The 20,455-nt window shown below is 44.6% G+C and overlaps 1 protein-coding gene across 1 annotated transcript; it reads right to left on the bottom strand.

Annotated features, from left to right (window-relative positions):
- Positions 1-666: 666 nt before the first annotated feature.
- Positions 667-20,249, bottom strand: LOC311100186 (sodium/potassium/calcium exchanger 3-like; the record flags this gene model as incomplete). The annotated part of the gene is made up of 17 exons (XM_084140992.1): positions 667-3,855; positions 4,993-5,058; positions 5,148-5,260; positions 5,386-5,500; positions 5,909-6,075; positions 7,191-7,434; positions 7,524-7,690; positions 7,876-8,018; positions 8,122-8,175; positions 8,660-8,685; positions 8,858-8,932; positions 9,132-9,235; positions 9,550-9,634; positions 9,870-9,944; positions 10,209-10,285; positions 16,751-16,867; positions 20,141-20,249. The coding sequence occupies 17 exons, from the start codon at positions 20,247-20,249 to the stop codon at positions 3,745-3,747; spliced, it is 1,848 nt and encodes a 615-aa protein (XP_083997118.1). The 3' UTR covers positions 667-3,744.
- Positions 20,250-20,455: the final 206 nt, after the last annotated feature.

The raw sequence follows: 20,455 nt of genomic DNA, 5'->3' as shown, positions 1-20,455 counted from the left end.
ATTGTCACAAAACACTGACAGCACCAGGAACACTGTATTTATTGGATGATGCCATATCACACTGGACATGTTCAAAAAATTATGTCTGTTGTTATAACTGGGATTACTTAATTAACTAGTTATTTTCCATTTCCTTTGTCTATCCCCAGCCTCTCATCTGTGGATCCAAATGAAGATAAGGAAATGGGGGTTTCAGTCCCCAATATGTTCATCATTAGGACTGCGATGGGAAATGTGTGTGTTTGCGTATGTACTTGCAGCATGTGTGCATGTACTGTATATGAGTAGATGGCAGTGTGTGTAGCATATGCTACGCAGAGATAGGTTGCTGTCTGCATGGTTCTCTCTGGGCACTTATCAGAAGGATGTGTTTGCTTTGAGAGGCTAACAGGCTAGTAACAGCTTACTGCAGCTCCTCGGGTTAATGAGTAAACGACAGGTCTGGAGTCAGTGAAAGGCAGAGGTAGACACTGGGACTGTTTCCCCTGTTGTCTTCCCACTGGGCACACACTGGTTGAATCAATTTCAATGAAATTATGTCGATCCAACGGGGAATAGACGTTGAATTGACATCTGTGCCCAGTGGGCCCCACCAATCACTTCTCAGAGCTTACCAGCTGTATGTACAGTACCTTAAGGACTTAAGGAGAGAGACAGATTGTTATTGCACAGATTTTATTTATTGCACTCAACAACATACAAAAGTTCTCAATGATCAGAGATCATGTCTAAAGAAACAAATCTCAGGTCTAGAATATCTGGCGGCTCCAACCTAACAGATTAAAACATTAAGGAACAACACACTTCAAACACAACTCTTTCATGTGTGAACTAAATCAGGGTTTTATTTGGTGCTCTGACCTGCTCTGCTAACAGAGGCAGGATTTATGACTGGTTGGTTGGTTAGTGGGGACTCATTGGTGGTCTTCCTATCTCAGTAGGTACTTAATAAAGGACTACACTGGACATACGACAGGTGACAAACCTGGGATACTTAGCAGCACCAGGAACCAGCCTGTACAACTCCACAGTCTCTACTCCTATTAAACATATGAGCCTCAATTGAAATGTTTAAAATGTTGAGTGTCTGAAATCAAATAGCACAACTGTACTGAACAAATATATAAGCGCAACATGTAAAGTGTTGGTCCCATGCTTCAAAAGCTGAAATAAAAGATCCCAGAAATGTTCCATACTCACAAAAAGCTTATTTCTCTCATTTTGTGAACTAATTTGTTTACATCCCTGTTAGTAAGCATTTCTGCTTTGCCCAGATAATCCATCCACCTAACAGGTGTGGCATATCAAGAAGCTGATTAAAACAGCATGATCATTACACAGGTGCATCTTGTGCTGGGGACAATAAAAGGCAACTAAATTGTGCAGTTCTGTCACACAACACAATGCAGCAGATGTCTTAAGTTTTGAGGGAGTGTGCAATTTGCACACTGACTGCAGGAATGTCCACCAGAGCTGTTGCCAGATCATTTAATGTTCATTTCTCTACCATAAGCTGCCTCCAACGTCGCTTTAGAGAATTTTGCGGTATGTCCAACCGGCCTCACAACCGCAGACCACGTGTAACCACACCAGCCCAGGACCTCCGCATCTGGCTTCTTCACCTGCAGGATCGTCTGAGTCCAGCCACCCAGACAGCTGATGAAACTGAGGAGTATTCCTGTCTGTAATAAAGCCCTTTTGTGGTGGAAAACGTTTTCTGATTGGCTGGGCCTGGCTCCCCAGCCGTTGCCCAGTATTTATTTCATTTTCCTTATATGAACTGTAACTCAGTAAAATCGTTGAAATTGTTGCATGTTGCATTTATATTTTTGTTCAGTGTAATAGTTCGATCACATAAAGAGTATATTCTGCAGTCCTTTCATTTGGCAAAAAAGTTTGAGTCATTTGATCTGATCTGAAATCTAAATTATTTCAGGAAATAATTATGTAAATAAATACCTATTCGTTTTTCAGAATATACTATTTTGCAGAGCAAACCAATAAGTATTGTAATCACAAGCACTTGACAGAGGAAATATATAAAATCTCTTGGAAATAATAAATAACGATACTAAATCAAGGTGGTTCAGTGCTAAATATGATCTAAGCTGGTTTAAATAGAATAGTGGTTTAGAAAGTGACATAATTCGATATAACCTTATTCTCCTTTCATCAGATCTAGGTGGAGTGTGCTGATCTGAAGTGTCAGTCTTTAGTATCACTATACAAAGTGACACAAATATACATACTTTTTCAGTTACAGTATAAGATATTCTCACAAATACCATGGGAAGAATATGTTATTTAGTTCTTATATCAAAAACACCACAAGTCTAGTCTGTCTGACATTAATTTTTTGTAAAACTATGTAAAATATTTAGTAAACATTTAGAAACAGTAAAAAGTATGCTCTTGTAGACCTAATAATCATTGTACAGTAATACAAACACTGATCGTCCCCAAACGTAGTGAACTATTACAACAGACCCGTACGCATGTTATCAAAGGTTGTGACACTCATAGAAACATGTAGTCAATAGTAATAACACTTCTAAAAATGCTAAAAATCGTAGATTTCACGTTAGCCTATTATTTACTTAGTTTGTAACAGTACTTGTTCAAAAGCAGTGAGGCAAAAAATTATTCATAAATCCTCTTTGGAGGAACTAGATCAGTCACTTTACAAATTCTAGTCACATAATAATCTGCATCTCTTACGAATACTTCCTCTATTATAAGTCTATTACACATTAACGCCGTCTATTTTTTCTTATTGCTTCGTTCATAGTACCTTACTGACAGTTCTATGCTCCACTGTACCCCAGCACTGCTACACATTTGCACAAATGTACACACGGTATCACCACACAACAAGGTAACATCAGCTAGGGCGTACATTCAAAACAAACACGGGTGTTCCAAACGTATGGTCAAGAAACCAGGATTAGTCTACTGTATTATTTTTCCCATTGGTCACTGCTGAACATTAGGTGTTGCTACGTATTAAAACACCAAACTTCGGATGAAAAAGGTTTGTGCTATAGAAAAGACTGCTGTGTGTGTGTGTGTGTGTGTGTGTGTATGTGGGTTGGTTCTTATATCCTTGTGGGGACCTACAATCTCCAAAAGTCCCCACAAGGATAGTGAAACAAGGAATATTCTCCCCGTGTGGACATTTCCCACGTCCCCATGAGGACAAAGGCTATTTTAAGCTTAGGTTTAGGGTTAGGGTTACAATTAAGGTTAGAATTAGGGTTAGGGTACGGGTAAGTGGTTAGTGGTTGGTTTAGGGTTAGGAGTTAGGGTTAGGGAAGATAGTATTTTGAATGGAAATGAATTTTAGGTCCCCACAAGGATAGAAGAACATAACGTGTGTGTGTGACTATCCTCGTGGGTACCAGATATCCCCCAAAGTCCCCACAAGGATAGTAAAACAAGGAAAATCTCCCTTGTCGACAAAGGCTATTTTAGGGTTAAGGCAGGGGTTAGGGAAAATTGGATTTGGAATGGAAATCAATTGTAGGTCCCCACAAGGATAGTAAAATGTGTGTGTGTGTGTGTTTGTGTGCAATGTCACCCAAGCATATCCTGTTTGTGGTACATCACGTTAACTTTAGCACAATGTAGCTGAGGCTGTTTTTTTTTTGGCTTTAGGACAGAGTATCTCAGGGAGACAGAGGACTCCTGGACATGGCAGCTGACAGGAAGGCAAATCAGGGTTGGCCTTTGACCCCATCGTCAGCCTCACATCTGCCCAAAGAAGATGGAGCAGAGCAGGAAGATGGCATAGAGTAATATAAGCCCCAGGCCCAGCCGGCGGTCCAGCTTCCAGTGGTTCAGATGGACACTCATGACCTGGGAGGGAAGAGGGGGAGGTGAAGAGAGAACAGGGGTTGAGTGGAAATTGGAAAGAAAGGTTGCATGAGGTAAAGAGAGAGGACTAGCTTGGCTATGACTGGGTGATTGAGTAATAGATGGAGCCACACAATTTAACTTGTCTAGCACTGGTGTTGTGATACTGATGGTTTGTCGGCACTGGTGGTTTGTTTAAATAGCAGGTTAGGAGAACTAACATGGCAGGTTAGGAGAACTAACGTGGCAGGTTAGGAGAACTAACGTGGCAGGTTAGGAGACTGATGTGGCAGGTTAGGAGAACTAACGTGGCAGGTTAGGAGAACTAACGTGGCAGGTTAGGAGAACTAACGTGGCAGGTTAGGAGACTGATGTGGCAGGTTAGGAGAACTAACGTGGCAGGTTAGGAGAACTAACGTGGCAGGTTAGGAGACTGATGTGGCAGGTTAGGAGAACTAACGTGGCAGGTTAGGAGACTGATGTGGCAGGTTAGGAGAACTAACGTGGCAGGTTAGGAGACTGATGTGGCAGGTTAGGAGAACTAACGTGGCAGGTTAGGAGAACTAACGTGGCAGGTTAGGAGGTCTAACGTGGCAGGTTAGGAGAACTAACGTGGCAGGTTAGGAGAACTAACGTGGCAGGTTAGGAGAACTAACGTGGCAGGTTAGGAGACTGATGTGGCAGGTTAGGAGAACTAACGTGGCAGGTTAGGAGACTGATGTGGCAGGTTAGGAGGTCTAACGTGGCAGGTTAGGAGACTGATGTATAGGTAAGGAAAAGGGTTAGTTAGGCTTAGCTAAAATGCTACAGTTGTCAACAACTTTAATCCACGACGCGACAACTAGATGGAGCTGTAATGGTAGCCACAATGGTACAAACCATCATTATCATAACACCGGAACAGTAGATGGAACCACACCCTGCTCCAGAAAGACTGTACTATACTGTGCTCTGCCTGTCGCCATTCTGCTTGTGGTCAATAACAAATGTCTTGTAAAAAGCTTAATACCAGTAAAACTATGATCGTACTGTGTGGTATGGACTGTTATGTGGTTAAATGATGCTCAGAACCAGATGTCCAGTGCAAGAGTAACTCATGGTGAACTCCATGGAGGCACGAACTTATGCACACACACTTACTGTGAGGAAGACAGAGGCCAACAGCAGGACAACAGAATACACCAGGCCCTTGTTATTGATGTAGACCTGTGAGGAAGAGGAGGGTTAGAGGGGTCAGATGTTGACGATTGTTAAATGTCCATAGAGATAGAGAGTTTTAATAAATGAGTACCCACCGATGATCCGTTGTCCACCACCAGAGTGCGCAGAGCCCAGGGGAAACCCAGCCCCAACAGGATGTCAAAGATATTACTGCCAATGGAGTTAGACACCGCCATGTCCCCCATACCTGAGGAGAAATGGAAAGTAAAGTCAAACTAAAGCACAACTGTCTACACTACACCACCAGGATGTTAAGAGGCTGGTCAGGAGTCTGAAGATGAGAGAAAGTTGAAAAGAGAGGATGACGGGTACCTTGCCGAGCTACAATGAGGCTGGCCATGCAGTCTGGCACGCTGGTGCCCGCTGCCAGGAAGGTGATCCCCATGATGTAGTCTGGGATGTCTAGTGTGTAGCTGATGATGGTGACCTGGTGGGCACACATAGCTAGTTTAGAGACAGATACACCACACACACTCACCCTCTCAAATACCATCCTACAATTCCTGGAACATTTCAAGCTTGTAGAAAGCCTGGCCTGGAGAAGTTCCCATGCGGCCGTAAGGCTCTGCTGTGGGCCCTTACCATCCACACCATGAGGTCCTTACCATCCACACCATGAGGTCCTTACCATCCACACCATGAGGTCCTTACCATCCACACCATGAGGTCCTTACCATCCACACCATGAGGTCCTTACCATCCACACCATGAGGTCCTTACCATCCACACCATGAGGTCCTTACCATCCACACCATGAGGTCCTTACCATCCACACCATGAGGTCCTTACCATCCACACCATGAGGTCCTTACCATCCACACCATGAGGTCCTTACCATCCACACCATGAGGTAGGAGAAGATGGCTATCCACAGGGTGGAGGCTACGAAGGTGACCATGAACCAGCGGTGCCAGCGTGGGTACACACAGTTTGGCACAGTGCAGTACAGCAGCAGGCCCAGGGGCCACGAGATCAGCCACTTGACCCGCGCACAGCAACCACCTGCCACACACACGAACAACAATATACTGTCGGTCACAGACCAGAACATACCAGAGCTGACATCCACTGTGTTTTCCTCAAATGCAATTTCAGCGAACGTCAGGGAAATTGTCTGTAGCCCTTTACACTCATACCCATTTACGGGTTGAAAATGGCAGATTTGGGCACTAATAAGCGCTTAAATTGGAACATAGTGGCTGTACGATAACATGCTATACATGACGTCAGAGCTCTGGCTATGCGGTTCACAGCGCTGTATGGTTTTGACTGACAGCAGTTCTGAACGTGAGCACCTTGCGCAACAAGAAGTTGCCCCCCATCCCTCCAGCTAATTGGGCAACTTTTACACATTTGTTGTTGTCTGAGTGAGGGAAATGCTGTATATTAAGATGACTCAATGTATTTTGAAAGATGAGACGTTGAGAATTATAATAAATACCGCTTTGATGTCATAAAAGCAATTCAAACACCTGTGAGTCCAAATGTGCAAATCCTAAAACTCATGTCATATACAGTGTCAATGTTTATGATCACTCTGTTTGATGTACAGTTACAAGATGACCTGGTGTCATACCCTGGGTTGTTCTGAATAGAATGAGCCTATGTTTGTTTATTGTGAAGAAGATTTGCCGTGGTACACGCAACTGAATGCAGTCATGACTCCTTTCTATGGGCACCAAAATTACGATCTGTTTCTCTGAATTGCCTTGTGAAAGCCTAACACAAGCCTAACAAGATCATACTTCATAACTTAGTCATGTTGTCAATAGATTGCGATTTATAATGAACCGTTTTTGGATTGCGTAAACAACAGTAATTGTGTGATGGGGGATGCAGTGTTGTGTTCCAAATGAAACAACTACCAGTGTGCTTGCTCTAGTTCCTCAACGGCACAGCTAGGAGAGCACAAAAAAGCACCTTATAGTTGAAGACTCTTCTTTTAGTCATAAAAGTGCATTGAAATTACTTAGGAACTGTGCACAGTTTGGAGAGGTGAGTGGCCACTTAGAGACACCTCAAACCCTTGTAATTGGTTTTGTCTTATGCTGCTCCTACCCCACATTTTATCATGTTACTGAATGTATCAAGAGTATTTTCAGATTTCGTTATATCACCTGGCCAATGCAGAGGCCTGAATGGCCCATCATCATCATCCTCCTCTTCCTCAGCGTGACATACATCCGCTCCTGGCTTCTCCCCCCCTGCATCCCCTAACCTGGCCCCATCAGGGGTCTGCTTCTCCACACTGCCCCCATTCTCCAGACCTCCAGAGCCCAACCCCTTCAGAGGGGTGCCCCCTGCCCCTGGGCTGGCCTCCCCGTCCAGCTGGCTGTTGGGATCCCTGATCAACCTTTGTCTCTGTGTGAGAGAGAGAGAGAGTGCACATTAGTGCTCCATAGTGGCTAATGTTACCCCTTGCTGATGTTCCTCCAGTCTGAGTCCAGTACCTCACTAATGAGCACGCGGCCTGCCATGGTGAGCCTGGTGCGAGGGGAGAAGTGGGGGCTGATCATTATGCGCAGGCCGGCCTCAGAGAAGGACAGCTGGTGGGGGTTGAGGATCAGGAGCTCGTCCACCATCACCACCGGAGGAGACTCCTGACCCTGGGGTTGGCCTGCAGGGTGAGTAAGGGATGGGAAGAGGGGTAACACTTTACCTAAAGCCGACAGGCAGGTATAATGCATTATGATGCGGTTATAATGCACTGTGAGACTTGTCATGAGCACAACAAATCAATAACAGTCACAGCTTCTAACACTCAGACAGTGAGAGCTGTATGGAGCTCCAGTCCAGACAGACCTTTCCTGAGCAGCACCATGTTGGTGTTACATGTGGGTCCGTCCTCTGCCATCTCCTCATCTCTGAGTCCCTCACTGACAAGGCAGCACTGACCCGGGCCCACAAACCGATGTTGCACACATCCCCTGATCTGGGAGTTGAACCTGAAACCACAAAACATCTGTCATATGAGAAACACAACAATCGTCACTAGCTACATGCTCTGTGATTTGAGGACTCTTGTGAGAGGGGTCTCAGCGTACTCACTTCATGATAAGAATGTAAACTCCATACATGGTCATTAGGAGCACGGCCTCCCACCTACAATCAAAGAAATACACCATTCAACTACCACCTAAAACCAGTAAACAGTTCAACTACCACCTAAAACCAGTAAACAGTTCAACTACCACCTAAAACCAGTAAACAGTTCAACTACCACCTAAAACCAGTAAACAGTTCAACTACCACATAAAACCAGTAAACAGTTCAACTACCACCTAAAACTAGTAAACAGTTCAACTACCACCTAAAACCAGTAAACAGTTCAACTACCACCTAAAACCAGTAAACAGTTAAATCAGAGAAATACACAGTTCAACTACCACCTAAAACCAGTAAACAGCTCAATCAAAGAAAAACACAGTTCAACTACCACCTAAAACCAGTAAACAGTTCAACTACCACCTAAAACCAGTAAACTGCTATTTTACTATACTTTTACAATTCTGACATGTAACATTGAGACTTTTGGCAGAAAAGTAAATTATGTATAGGTTCATCAATTAATCATGATAAAACTCACCAGACAACTTTTGCATCGTAGATAACCTACAAAGAGAAAGTTAACACATTAAAATAGTCACATCTGCATTTCACTATGGACAGGCAGTTTATACAGAACCATAATTGTAGAGCACAGGTAAGCTACTGTATACTGGTCTCTAAATGCATTTAATTGTGTGGTCTTAATTTCCCCTCCTCCCTCCCTTGTCTGCCTCACCATGATGAGAGCCAGCACAGAGAAGATGTAGTAGGTGGAGTCCCTGAACAGAGACCACCATGTCAGAACCACCGTCTGCAGGGGAGACACACAGAGAGAGATTCCACTAACAGACAACCAACACACAGCTAAATCAAGGTGAAGTCCTCAGGTTCACTCAGCCAGTGCATGTGTAGGAGAATTTCTAAAATATGTTTCCATGTATTCATGAGCTCTTCAGCCATAGCCACACTGATAAGACCATAAAGGTGTGTAGTCTTTGAAAGGTTTGTACCTGGCCCGCAAAGATGCCACAAACACCAATGATGACCAGGATGTTGAAGACCGCTGAGCCCACGATGGTACCGACCCCCACGTCGCCTTTAGTGATGAACACACCTGAGATGGAAAGAGAGGCGTGGGAGGGGCTGTAGTGACAATGACATTTTAGAGGATGAAACCAGTGGTTATCCCAATGCGTTTTATACCTTGATGTAGAATGAAAGACTATTCATATTGACTCTGCTGACATCAGATGGATATTTGTGGCATTACATGATACACAAACATGTTCATTGGGATGGATTGAAGATCCAAGTTATGGGCCATTTGTATCATCCAGTGTTGGGCATAATGGATCGTGTTCATTGACACAATATTGGCCACTGATATCAGGAAATATGAGGTGAAATACAGAGTGATTAAGAACTGACCAATGAGAGAGGTGAAGAGCTCTGGTGCTGAGCTCCCTGCAGCCATGAAGGTTGCCCCTGCCACATCCTCACTGAGCTGCAGGTTCTGACAGGGACAGAGAGAGGAGGGGGAACATTCTCACACAATCAGAATACTTGTTCAAGAAGCACTATATCTTTGTAGAAATACATGATAACAGAAATCCTCTTCAGCCTGTCTTACACAAAGTTTCTATTTTAAATGGTTCAACTAAAAGTAGTAATAGAGTGATAAAAAGCAGGATATGGTGCCTCCCTCTTCTTGTATCCTGTAAGTTAATTGGTGCTGTTGGTTTTCTCACCTCTGATATTTTCTCCAGGGAAGGGACAAAGTAGTCATCACAGACAATAGCAAGAGCGTAGAACATGTAGATAGCCTAAAAGGTAGCGCAACAGATAAAAATAGAGATACAGGCCGTAAAGGATGTGATAAGGAAGTGTTTACGTAATTCAGTTCATTTAGGCAGGTGTACTTCACTGTGATTGGCAGATAAATTATATTATGAAGTCTGATCGCATCTGAACAGATGGTATTGCACTAAGGGTGTGGCCGCAAAACTGCAGTATCATGGTATCATGGTTGTTTTGTGAGGTGTGTTAAACAGGTGTGTTTTCTGCGTTGTGTGTTATGGGACACTCACACACAGCACATGTAACAACACTGCTCCTCCTTTCAGCTCCTCCTTGGTAAAGATATCTTCTGGAAACTCATGGATGGCTCAGGGAGAGAGATAACAGTACAACACATTTAGACACAGATCCTACCTCTCTCTCTGTCTACAGAGAGAGAGAGAGAATGGAGGTGGAAAAGGATAGTCAACAACAACAGCAGAGGGGGAAGGAAAGCAGAGTCTTGCGCTAATCTGACTAAATGGATGTCATGGCGCTCAAGATCAGAAGCAGAGCACAATCATCAAACAACTGCCACATTGGTTTGCAATAACATTGCTTTCCTGTCCCCATCTCATCATCCTTCCTATCTTAAAGGACAGATACAAGCACAGTAATAGCATAGTAGGCCTTCTGGAAGAATGGATGACAATTTCATCACATTGCTTTCCAGAGCCAATCCTTTCTGAAGGAATACAATGCTATATATAGCTGAAGGAGGCACCTTGATGTTTTTTTATGATTTGTTCCTCCACGGTCCTAAAGGAATTGCTGAAGCTAAGCGTCAGGATCTGGCTCAGACTCCAAGAAATCGTATTTATCCGCCTGACACACCGCAGCTTAATAACTGATCTCCTATGGAATTGCTCCTCCAAGCAGCCAGACACCTGTACAGGCTAGCAGATGCTAGCCCCCTGGGACGTGTAGAGAGAGAGGAACAGAGGAGCAGAGCTCTGAGGAGGATGTGTATGGAACAGCTGGTTCCTGCTCCTCCAGTCCTCAGGTGTATATGAGAGTGTTAGTGAAAGCTTCCCCTCGGTTCCCCCGGCGTGATGAACAGAGGAGAGGAGGCTGCACAGGGCACTGCTGCTAAATCAGTACTCAGACGCAGGGGAAAATGAACTTTAACGACTGGGGAGCCCAAACCTATTAATAGCCCTGCTGCTCTGAGGCAGACAGCGCTGGGTAGCCTACATAGTCAGTCCCACAATGCATGCTGTCTGACGCATGCTGCACGACTCATTCTACACCACACACACTTTCTATAATATACATGCTACACATCACATTATCTATGACACACACTACCAAACATAGGCTTCATGACACATACTACACAGTATGCACACTACATGCCATGAGCTGTGCTGTAAGTCTATGACAGCATGCCATTCTGAACCTTCTCCCTGTGGCTTAAGAGAGCACACCTCTCATGTGATCAAGGATATTAGATTTTGATCCTTGAATCTGTAGTGTGAAGCCGAGAGGAGAGGGTACCATATGGTCTAGAGGTCTGTAGGATGACAGTGTGCTTCTATACAATGTCAAATCAAATCAAATTGTATTTGCCACATGCGCCGAATACAACAGGTGTAGACATTACAGTGAAATGCTTACTTACAAGCCCTTAACCAACAATGCAGTTTTATGAAAATATATATATATATATTTTTAAGTGTTAAGTAAAAAATAGATAAGTAAAAAATAAAAGCAAATAATTAAAGAGCAGCAGTAAAATAAAATGACAGTAGGGAGGCTATATACAGTGGGTACCGGTACAGAGTCAATGTGCGGGGGCACCGGTTAGTCAAGGTAATATGTACATGTGGGTAGAGTTAAAGTGACTATGCATAAATAATAAACAGAGTAGCAGCAGCGTAAAAGAGGGGGGTGGGGGTGGGGGTGGGGGTGGGGTGGAGGGGCAATGCAAATAGTCTGGGTAGCCATGATTAGCTGTTCAGGAGTCTTATGGCTTGGGGGTAGAAGCTGTTAAGAAGCCTTTTGGACCTAGACTTGGCGCTCTGGTACCGCTTGCCGTGCAGTAGCAGAGAGAACAGTCTATGACTAGGGTGGCTGGAGTCTTTGACAATTTTTAGGGCCTTCCTCTGACACCGCCTGGTATAGAGGTCCTGCATGGCAGGAAGCTTGGCCCCAGTGATGTACTGGGCCATACGCACTACCCTCTGTAGTGCCTTGCGGTCGGAGGCCGAGCAGTTGCCATACCAGGCGGTGATGCAACCAGTCAGGATGCTCTCAATGGTGCAGCTGTAGAGCTTTTTGAGGATCTGAGGACCCATGCCAAATCTTTTCAGTCTCCTGAGGGGGAATAGGCTATACTGTGTGTGTGTGTGTGTGTACAGCATATGGTTATCTAATGTACATCTAGTGATGTAATCAACATCCTGAATCTGAGACTCAGAGGGTGAGGGTCCCTCTCTCTGTCTCTGCTCGTCCAGAGAACTGTGGGGAAAGGAGCTTATTTTCTTTTCTGGCCAGCTGTTGCACTGGGGCAGGACCTGTTCACTAAACCATCCCATCTTAGCATGTCAACTTTCTTTCAGATTATCATAAGAAAGAGTGAGGCAGCATCTCACTAAAGAACGTGGGTACACATCTGCATCTTATCAGTGTGAGGACATCTGTTCTCTAGTTGTGGTATTATTATCATTTCTGTTGTCCTTCTATCCTATAGCTGTGTTTTGGAAAGGTCCCCAGGACATCTAGCCCCTAATACACAAGGCCCCAGTTGAACGTGTCTATGTAAATGCCGTGCTGAAACATGCGGCTCAGATGAACGTTTTGACGGGTTGCTTCGGTGAAAGCAGTTGCCATGGAGACCCTCTCCCTGGGGGCTGTGGTTTGTTGACGGGCGGCAGTGGGAAGCCAATGACGGCTGCGTGAATGGTGAGAAAGGGGGAGGGAGGGGAATGTGTGTTTCACATGGTCTTGGCTTATGAAAAAAGATAAAACAACAGGCAGCTCTGGAGCTAAATTCTAAAAATATTAATTTTTCCTTGCCAACCCTCAGGAGAGGTCTGAGAGAGCAAAAACATACGATACAGTGTTGGCCAGGAATTGTATTTGTGAGGATGCCCATCCTCTGTTCCCCTTTACTAGGCTTTTGTCACAGCATGCAGCATGGGACTGCTGATTGACTAGACCAGCTGTAAGATGATTTACTATATCTGAGCTTGGCTTCCAATACTGGACACAGGACATTTAGGGTTAGGCATTAGGGTTAGCAGTGTGGTTATGGTTAGGGTTAGGTTTAAATCAGATTTTATGACTTAGTGGCTGTGACAGCTAGTGACCCCTCTGCAGAGCTGCCTCCAGGGCAAGATTCATGACAATAAATGCCAACCTGCATAGATCTCTCTCTGATACACTAGATGTTATCTTATCTGTGAATGGGCTTGATTTAATTTAATTTCATTGCTGATCCAATCAAGAATCTAGAGAAGGGGTCAAAATGGACATGTGATGTAATCTGTGTGTGTGTGTGTGTGTGTGTGTGTGTGTGTGTGTGTGTGTGTGTGTGTGTGTGTGTGTGTGTGCGTGTGTGCGAACCCATTGGTATGCTTGAGTGTGTGGTAATGTCATATCAGTCCAGATTAAAAGTGAACCTGCTGCAAGGGACTTAAGAGTGTGACCGAATGGCAGGCAGAGGGAAGGAGAGGAAGAGATGTTATAGATTTTTTTACTTTTACCCCTTTTTCTCCCCAATTGGTAGTTACAGTCTTGTCCCACGCTGCAACTCCCGTTCGGACTCGGGAGAGGCGAAGGTCGAGAGCCATGCGTCCTCCGAAACACGACCCTGCCAAGCCGCACTGCTTCTTGACACACTGCTCGCTAAAACCCGGAAGCCAGCCGCACCAATATGTCAGAGGAAACACCCGTACGACTGGCAACTGATTCAGCTTGCAGGCGCCCGGCCCGCCACAAGGAGTTGCTAGAGCGCGATGGGACAAGGAAATCCCGGCCGGCCAAACCCTCCCCTAACCCAGACGACGCTGGGTCAATTGTGCGCCATCTCATTGGTCTCCGAGTCACAGCCGGCTGTGACACAGCCTGGGATCGAACCCAGGGCTGTAATGATGCCTCAAGCACTGCGATGCAGTGCCTTAGACCGCAGCGTCACTTGGGAGGCCCTCACTACAACAACCTTGCATTTTTATGACGAATCAAAACATTTGCTTTCTTCCATGTGATGAAATTTCAATAATGGACATATTTTTATTGTCTTTCTTTGATTTTATGACATAGTCACGAAAGGCCGACAAGAACAAAAATAGTAAAAGCCAATCCAGCCATACAAATCTCACCAAAACTCAATAACCATCCTTCATCTAACAAAACACTAGCTGAAATAATTTGAGAAATCCTCAGGAAAACAATCAATAAGCTTCAGTCCCTCACAGGAGATTACTCCACCTCTTCAGACAAGTCACACTGCACTATCCATCATCTTAAAGCGTCAAGTCTCAATGTTATGTTGGTGTGCTGGGAAACAAAGGAAACTACTGCAGTAAAACAATTTGAAAGCCACCACTCATACCCTATCTGAAATGAAGACGGGTAGATGTGAGCCACATATTAAAAACGTGTTTTATGTTCAACCACACACAGAGCTTTCTGTGAGTGATCTCCATCCTTAACCTAGGACCTTTAAGTTATCATCAGGAACCAATGTGAATGCAGAGAGTACAAGGGTTCCAGAGAGGGGACGGGAGCTAAGAATATTCTCCCCAATTTCCAAAGACTTCAGACAAAAAGACAACTACTCCCATGTTTAATGGTCGCATTAGTGGCCATTTGCTTTATTTGACAGCCATAATAAATTACTCCCCTGACAAAACTCAATGACTTTTTAAAGGAAATATCGTTAGAGTATCTGCCAGATTCTCTTTTTCAGTTCTCTCCTGCGACCACTAAAATATCTCTGTGGAAAAATAATCCTCAACCGACTGGCTCTGTTGCTTGCCGAAAAAAACGAAACAAATGCATAAAAACATACGAGCCATCGTTATTGACACTTAGGGCTCTTCAATCTGTATCGCCGAAGCGTTGCAGATAGCGGGATAGAAATGTAAAGATGATTTCCTATTGAGCAGACATATGCAGCGTTTACTATGAATGCAGTCTCTGCTGAGGCGGGAACATTGCCTTTAAATGTCAATCACGCTGTAACGCTGAACTTCTGCGATACGGATTGAATAGAGCCCTTATTAAAATGCATGGGCTTATTTTCTCCTCCCGGTCTATTTTTAGCTCGATCTGGTTGTTCATTCTGCCTCTGTACTTTGAATGCTTGAAAGACAGAATTATCTGGGTTTCAAAATGTAGCATTCAGTTGCTTAGCAACGCTGGCCTCAAAGGGTTGTCGACTGAAGGCAGACGCTGCCGTCTCCGTCTTGTTACACAGAGGGGGGATGGAGAGAGAACGAGAGAGAGCGATTGAGAGAAAGAGAAAGAGAGCGAGAGAGAGAGAGAGACGGAAATAAAGTGAGAGAGAGCAATAGAGGGGAAAACCGCGGGAGATAAGGGATTGGGGAGGTACTGAAACCTCCCTTACGCTATCCCCAAGATAATATTCCTAGAGGTCTGTCCGAGCTGGCCGTTTGGATTATGTAATCATTAGCAGTTACAGTGAGCAGAGAAGAGCGGACTTACGTGCAGATAAAGAGGAGTAGCCTGCCCTGAGCTCTGTAGCCTAGGAGTAGTGCAGCCCCTCTGAAAGGGCTAATGTAATCTACCTGCCCACAGATCCATCAGCCTCTTGTTCTACGACCTGCATTTACCATATGACCCATCTTTAAGGGAGATGTGTCGTTGTCAAAGATACTGAGGGAGGTCTGTTTGTAACAGAAAGACCACACATCAAGTGCTTGCTATATTGGTGTTGTAGGTACACATATTGCATTAATAGTTTCCTCTGCCAAGCGCACAACTAGAATGATTGTGGCAGGTGTCCTTGGGGAGATGGTATCGAATGCAATTCATTAATTTATTTCGCAGACTGAAATCACTAACTGTGCATTGCTCAGTCCTGTTGTCCTGCTGCAGAGCTCTCCTCCCTAGCTGTCTTCTCAACCCCCCCATGTCCTCCACCATGTTTACTTACTGTTTATATATTTCCTTGATTCTTCCATTGCACAAGTCTGGCATGCTGCTCTAACCACTCTAGACAGAACCTTTCTGCCGGCAGGGCAGCCAAGTTTGTGACACACAGTTTACAGAGCACAGATTCCTGACAAGCACTGCACTGCTGCCTCGGCCCACATGACCTTTTCAGTTAACCCGCAGGGGAGAGCCAAGGTTCACCAGCATACACACAGCCTACCCTCACTAACCGCCTTCCCCAAACACACACACACACACACACACACACACACACAAACAGATTAACACACAAGTCACATCTACACAGTTTAGACCCTCCTGGAGCCCCCACAAGTGTGCCACACAGTTTAGGAAATAAATATTTAGTCAACAGACAGTTTGTGCATCGATATATCTTCAGGACTTGTAGGGCTCCTATGGAATCTATACTTAATCAGCTAACGCTAAGGGGAAGACTATTGAGTACAGAGAGACTATACAGTTTGAATGGTCCCTGTCAGCTGTTATTCTCTGAGGAGACAATCATCTAAAGCTGTATATCAGAGGACATGGTAGGGAACATACACTTTTGTCTAGAATGGGGATCAGGGGCCATCGGTGGGCATCAGGGGCCATCAGTGGAGGTTGAGGTGGGAGAGAGGTTTGGGGCTGTGAGGCTGTGAGGCTGACTCACCTGGTCTAGGAAGGTCCAGGGTCTGGTTGTCTTCTGGCCACTCCTCCTGCATCAGCCTGCGTCTGGAACGAACTGGAACACCATCCTCTTCTAGCTGAGACCCGGACGACTCCGGCTCTGTTGAAATGTAAGTCAACTGGTTTGTAGGCTCATCAAAAGACCGGTCCAAAGACAAAACACTATCTTATTGGACACAACATTCAAAGGCTTGTGTTTTAGTACAGATGTGACAGATGATAAAGATACATTTGGACAACTTATTATAGAGGCTGGAGGAAGCAACCGGAGAGGGTCAGCAGAGGAGATCATGTAATCTTTTATGAGCACACTCATAAGCCATTCATCATATCAGCACTGCAATCTCCTCACGGTGTAAATCCCTGTTCTGTATCTCTCTGTTGATAGCCAATCTCTTTATTTGGACTTCAGCTTTCAACCACTATATATGGAAGGACAGCATCAACAGTGAGGACCTCCACTGATGTACTGTATCTGTGTCATTGTCTCCTGAAACACAGAGAGATAACTGCTGCCACTCACTGAGATCTATGTCCAGAGCAGACCAGAGCAGAGTAGACCAGACCAGAACAGACCAAAGCATTCCAGAGCAGACCATAGTAGACCAGAGCAGACCAGAGCCCGAGCAGAGCAGACCAGAGCAGACCAGAGCCCGAGCAGACCAGAGAAGATTAGAGCAGACCAGAGCCGAGCAGAGTAGACCAGAGCCCGAGCAGACCAGAGCAGACCAGAGACAAGCAGAACAGAGCCGAGCCAGCCAGGTGGGGGCCATTACCCTCTACTCCGGTTGTTTAAGAGATAGCTTGATCGCTCTCTGTGTCCAGTCTGTTTCATGATTACTGTCCGCTTTGTTTTACTTTACACTCCAATCAACGTGTTTCACGAGCGTGTTGTACTAGGCCTGAGAGTGGAGATGCGGAGGCTTTCATGTGGAGGCGTCAAGAGGAACCTGGGTAATATGATATTCAAATGGGCCTCTGTCACAGACGGCGCCGCCATCATCACCCTCACAACACGACCACACATCACAGAACACAGGGCTCCAACCCAGACCCAGACGAAGACTACACTTTGGCCTGAGTCACGTCTCTTTCTATTGAAGATGTGGGGTTCACTCCTCAGGATGAGCTGTCTGGTGCATCGTAGGCATTGTTGCCGAGAATTTTCCTGCGCAGCAGGAAATCCAAACTTGTAGTACATTCAAGGTTTAAAAAGGCTTCAAAAGTTTATAATTTCCACTTTAAAATTGCAGACTTCATTTGCTCTAAGGAAAAATGTATCAACCCCTACAATTTTTTAAAAATTCATTATAATCCACATAACAGTTCACATTTTCCTGTTGCTGCAGGATGATTTTCCTGCTGTATCAAACTGCCTCAAATTAAGATCATACATCTGTATGGTCACGCCTCAAACTAAACTGGAACTGGCAATCAATGAAACAGCCTTCAAGAACAATTGCTCTACTATAGCGACTAGTAGGCCTACCACTAGAATGATGCTGTATGATGAACATGTCAAATGAATGCATTTAACAGTAATACACATCTTGCCATTTGCCATTAGAAAGATACATTAAATAATTACTCATATTTTTTCCCAAGATTAGGCCTATTAATGAAGATATGGGTTAAAGGCATGATGGTAGTTATGAGATAGTGAAGGTTTAGTAGGGAAAACTGAAGAACATGACAGCTATTAAAGGATATTTTGAACAACATCAGAACACTGGTTGTCAGAAGGTTTGTGTCATAGCTTAATCTATGAATCATTACATGAACTCATACTCTCTCAACCTGAAAATCACAGGACTGGCCCACACAATCTCACACGCACGCACGCACGCACACACACACCTCCTGATTGAAGAATTGTACCTGACCATCTGTTGCTTCATAGCTGAGTATTTGAATCCATCCTCCAAGAGGAAACCAGGAGACCTAGAGCAGTAGACCAAGGTCTGTAGAGAATAGAGCCCCTTTGGCTAGATCCCTCAAACTCAACTCTGGACCTCCAAGCCAGTTCCACTGCATTTTTTCATTGTTCCCCTCTAATCAGGGACTGAATTAGACCTGGAACACCAGGTGTGTGCAATTAATTATCAGGTAGAACAATAAACCAGCAGGCTCCGGACCTCGTAGGGTAAGAGTTGAGTACCCTTGGGCTAGATGTTGACCATGTGCTGTTCATACAAAGGATATGAATAACTGCATCCCGTCAATGTTCTCTTTTGTTCATACACTCATCCCTTTACGCACAGTTTATATGCATATCTATTTTTTCACTTCAGTGCAATTTCAATCATCTATCTTCAGTGTTACTTAATGCAATGCTTGATAGGGATATGTGTTCTCTGGGTTCCATCAGAGTAATTGGTTAGACTAGAGGAAGCTCTAGGGGGTTCTGTGCAGGTAATTGCCTGAAATTAGAGGTCCTGTGAGGATACCAGGCTGGAACAGGGAGGTGATGCCAGCAGCATACCACCCTGCATCCCACTGCTAGCTTGCCTCTGAAGATAAGCAGGGTTGGTCCTGGTAGGTCCTTGGATGGGAGACCAGATGCTGTGGGGAGTAGTGTTGGAGGGCCAGTAGGAGGCACTCTTTCCTCTGGTCAAAAAGAAACAGACAAGAAAAATATCCCAGGGCAGTGATTGGGGACATTGCCCTGTGTAGGGTGCTGTTTATTGGATGAAATGTTGAACGGCTGTCCTGACTCCCTGTGGTCACTAAAGATCCCGTGGCACTTATCATCAGAGTAGGGGTGTTAATAATAATATGCCATTTAGCAGATGCTTTTATCCAAAGCGACTTACAGTGTTAACCCTGGTGTCCTGGCTAAATTCCCAATCTGACCATCATGATCACCTAATCATCCCCTTTAACTATTCACCAGGTCATTGCTGTAAATGAGAATGTGTTCTCAGTCAATTTACCTGGTAAAAAAATAATGCTGAAAGTTCAATGTGACGCACACTCTAGCTGCAGAATATTGGGGGATGGGACAGGGGAGGAGATCATCCAATCTGTTGGTTCCAAATCTATCTCTTTCATCCAATACAGCCTACTATCAATATGGTTATATAATGATTATTTTGCGAGAAATTAAATGATCTTGCATATTTAGCCGATGGCAGTATTTAGTTGTAAATTGAATGAATTAAGAATGTGAATGAGCTGACAGATCGATAATTTTCCCCCTCGGGTATTATAATAAAATCTGTGAAGATATGAAAATGTGCTAAAATGTTATCAATTCTAAAAGGAATAGTAAAAATATGTGATGCTAAAAACACCACACATATACAAGCAATAATATACATTAATTTACATTATGCAAAATGCACACATCATTAATCCTTGTGGAAAAACTCACCTGTCACGTGCGCGACCTGTGCGAGCCAAATGACCGCGAGAAGGCCAACTCCACAACAGCAGAACCGCTGGAAGGGCCGCCGTCTCCAAATCTGTACGGCCGCCTTCATTCCGAAGTCGGACCCTCACCCGTCAAAACATATCGGTTGCAGTTACCGTCAGGTCGGTTTCCACTTTCCACAGCTTAATTGCACTAGGCTACACTTTCCCCTGCAACTTGAATGTCAAGTTAGCTGATTGTGTAAACCAGTGCTAAATCCTCGCAGACTGTAGCCTACTCAATTCGGATTACAATATTTTATTCTGCCAAGGCGCA

The sequence above is a fragment of the Coregonus lavaretus genome (assembly GCF_964263955.1).
Source record: "Coregonus lavaretus genome assembly, chromosome: 24".
Lineage (NCBI taxonomy): Eukaryota > Metazoa > Chordata > Actinopteri > Salmoniformes > Salmonidae > Coregonus > Coregonus lavaretus.
This window is presented reverse-complemented; position numbering and strand designations above follow the sequence as displayed.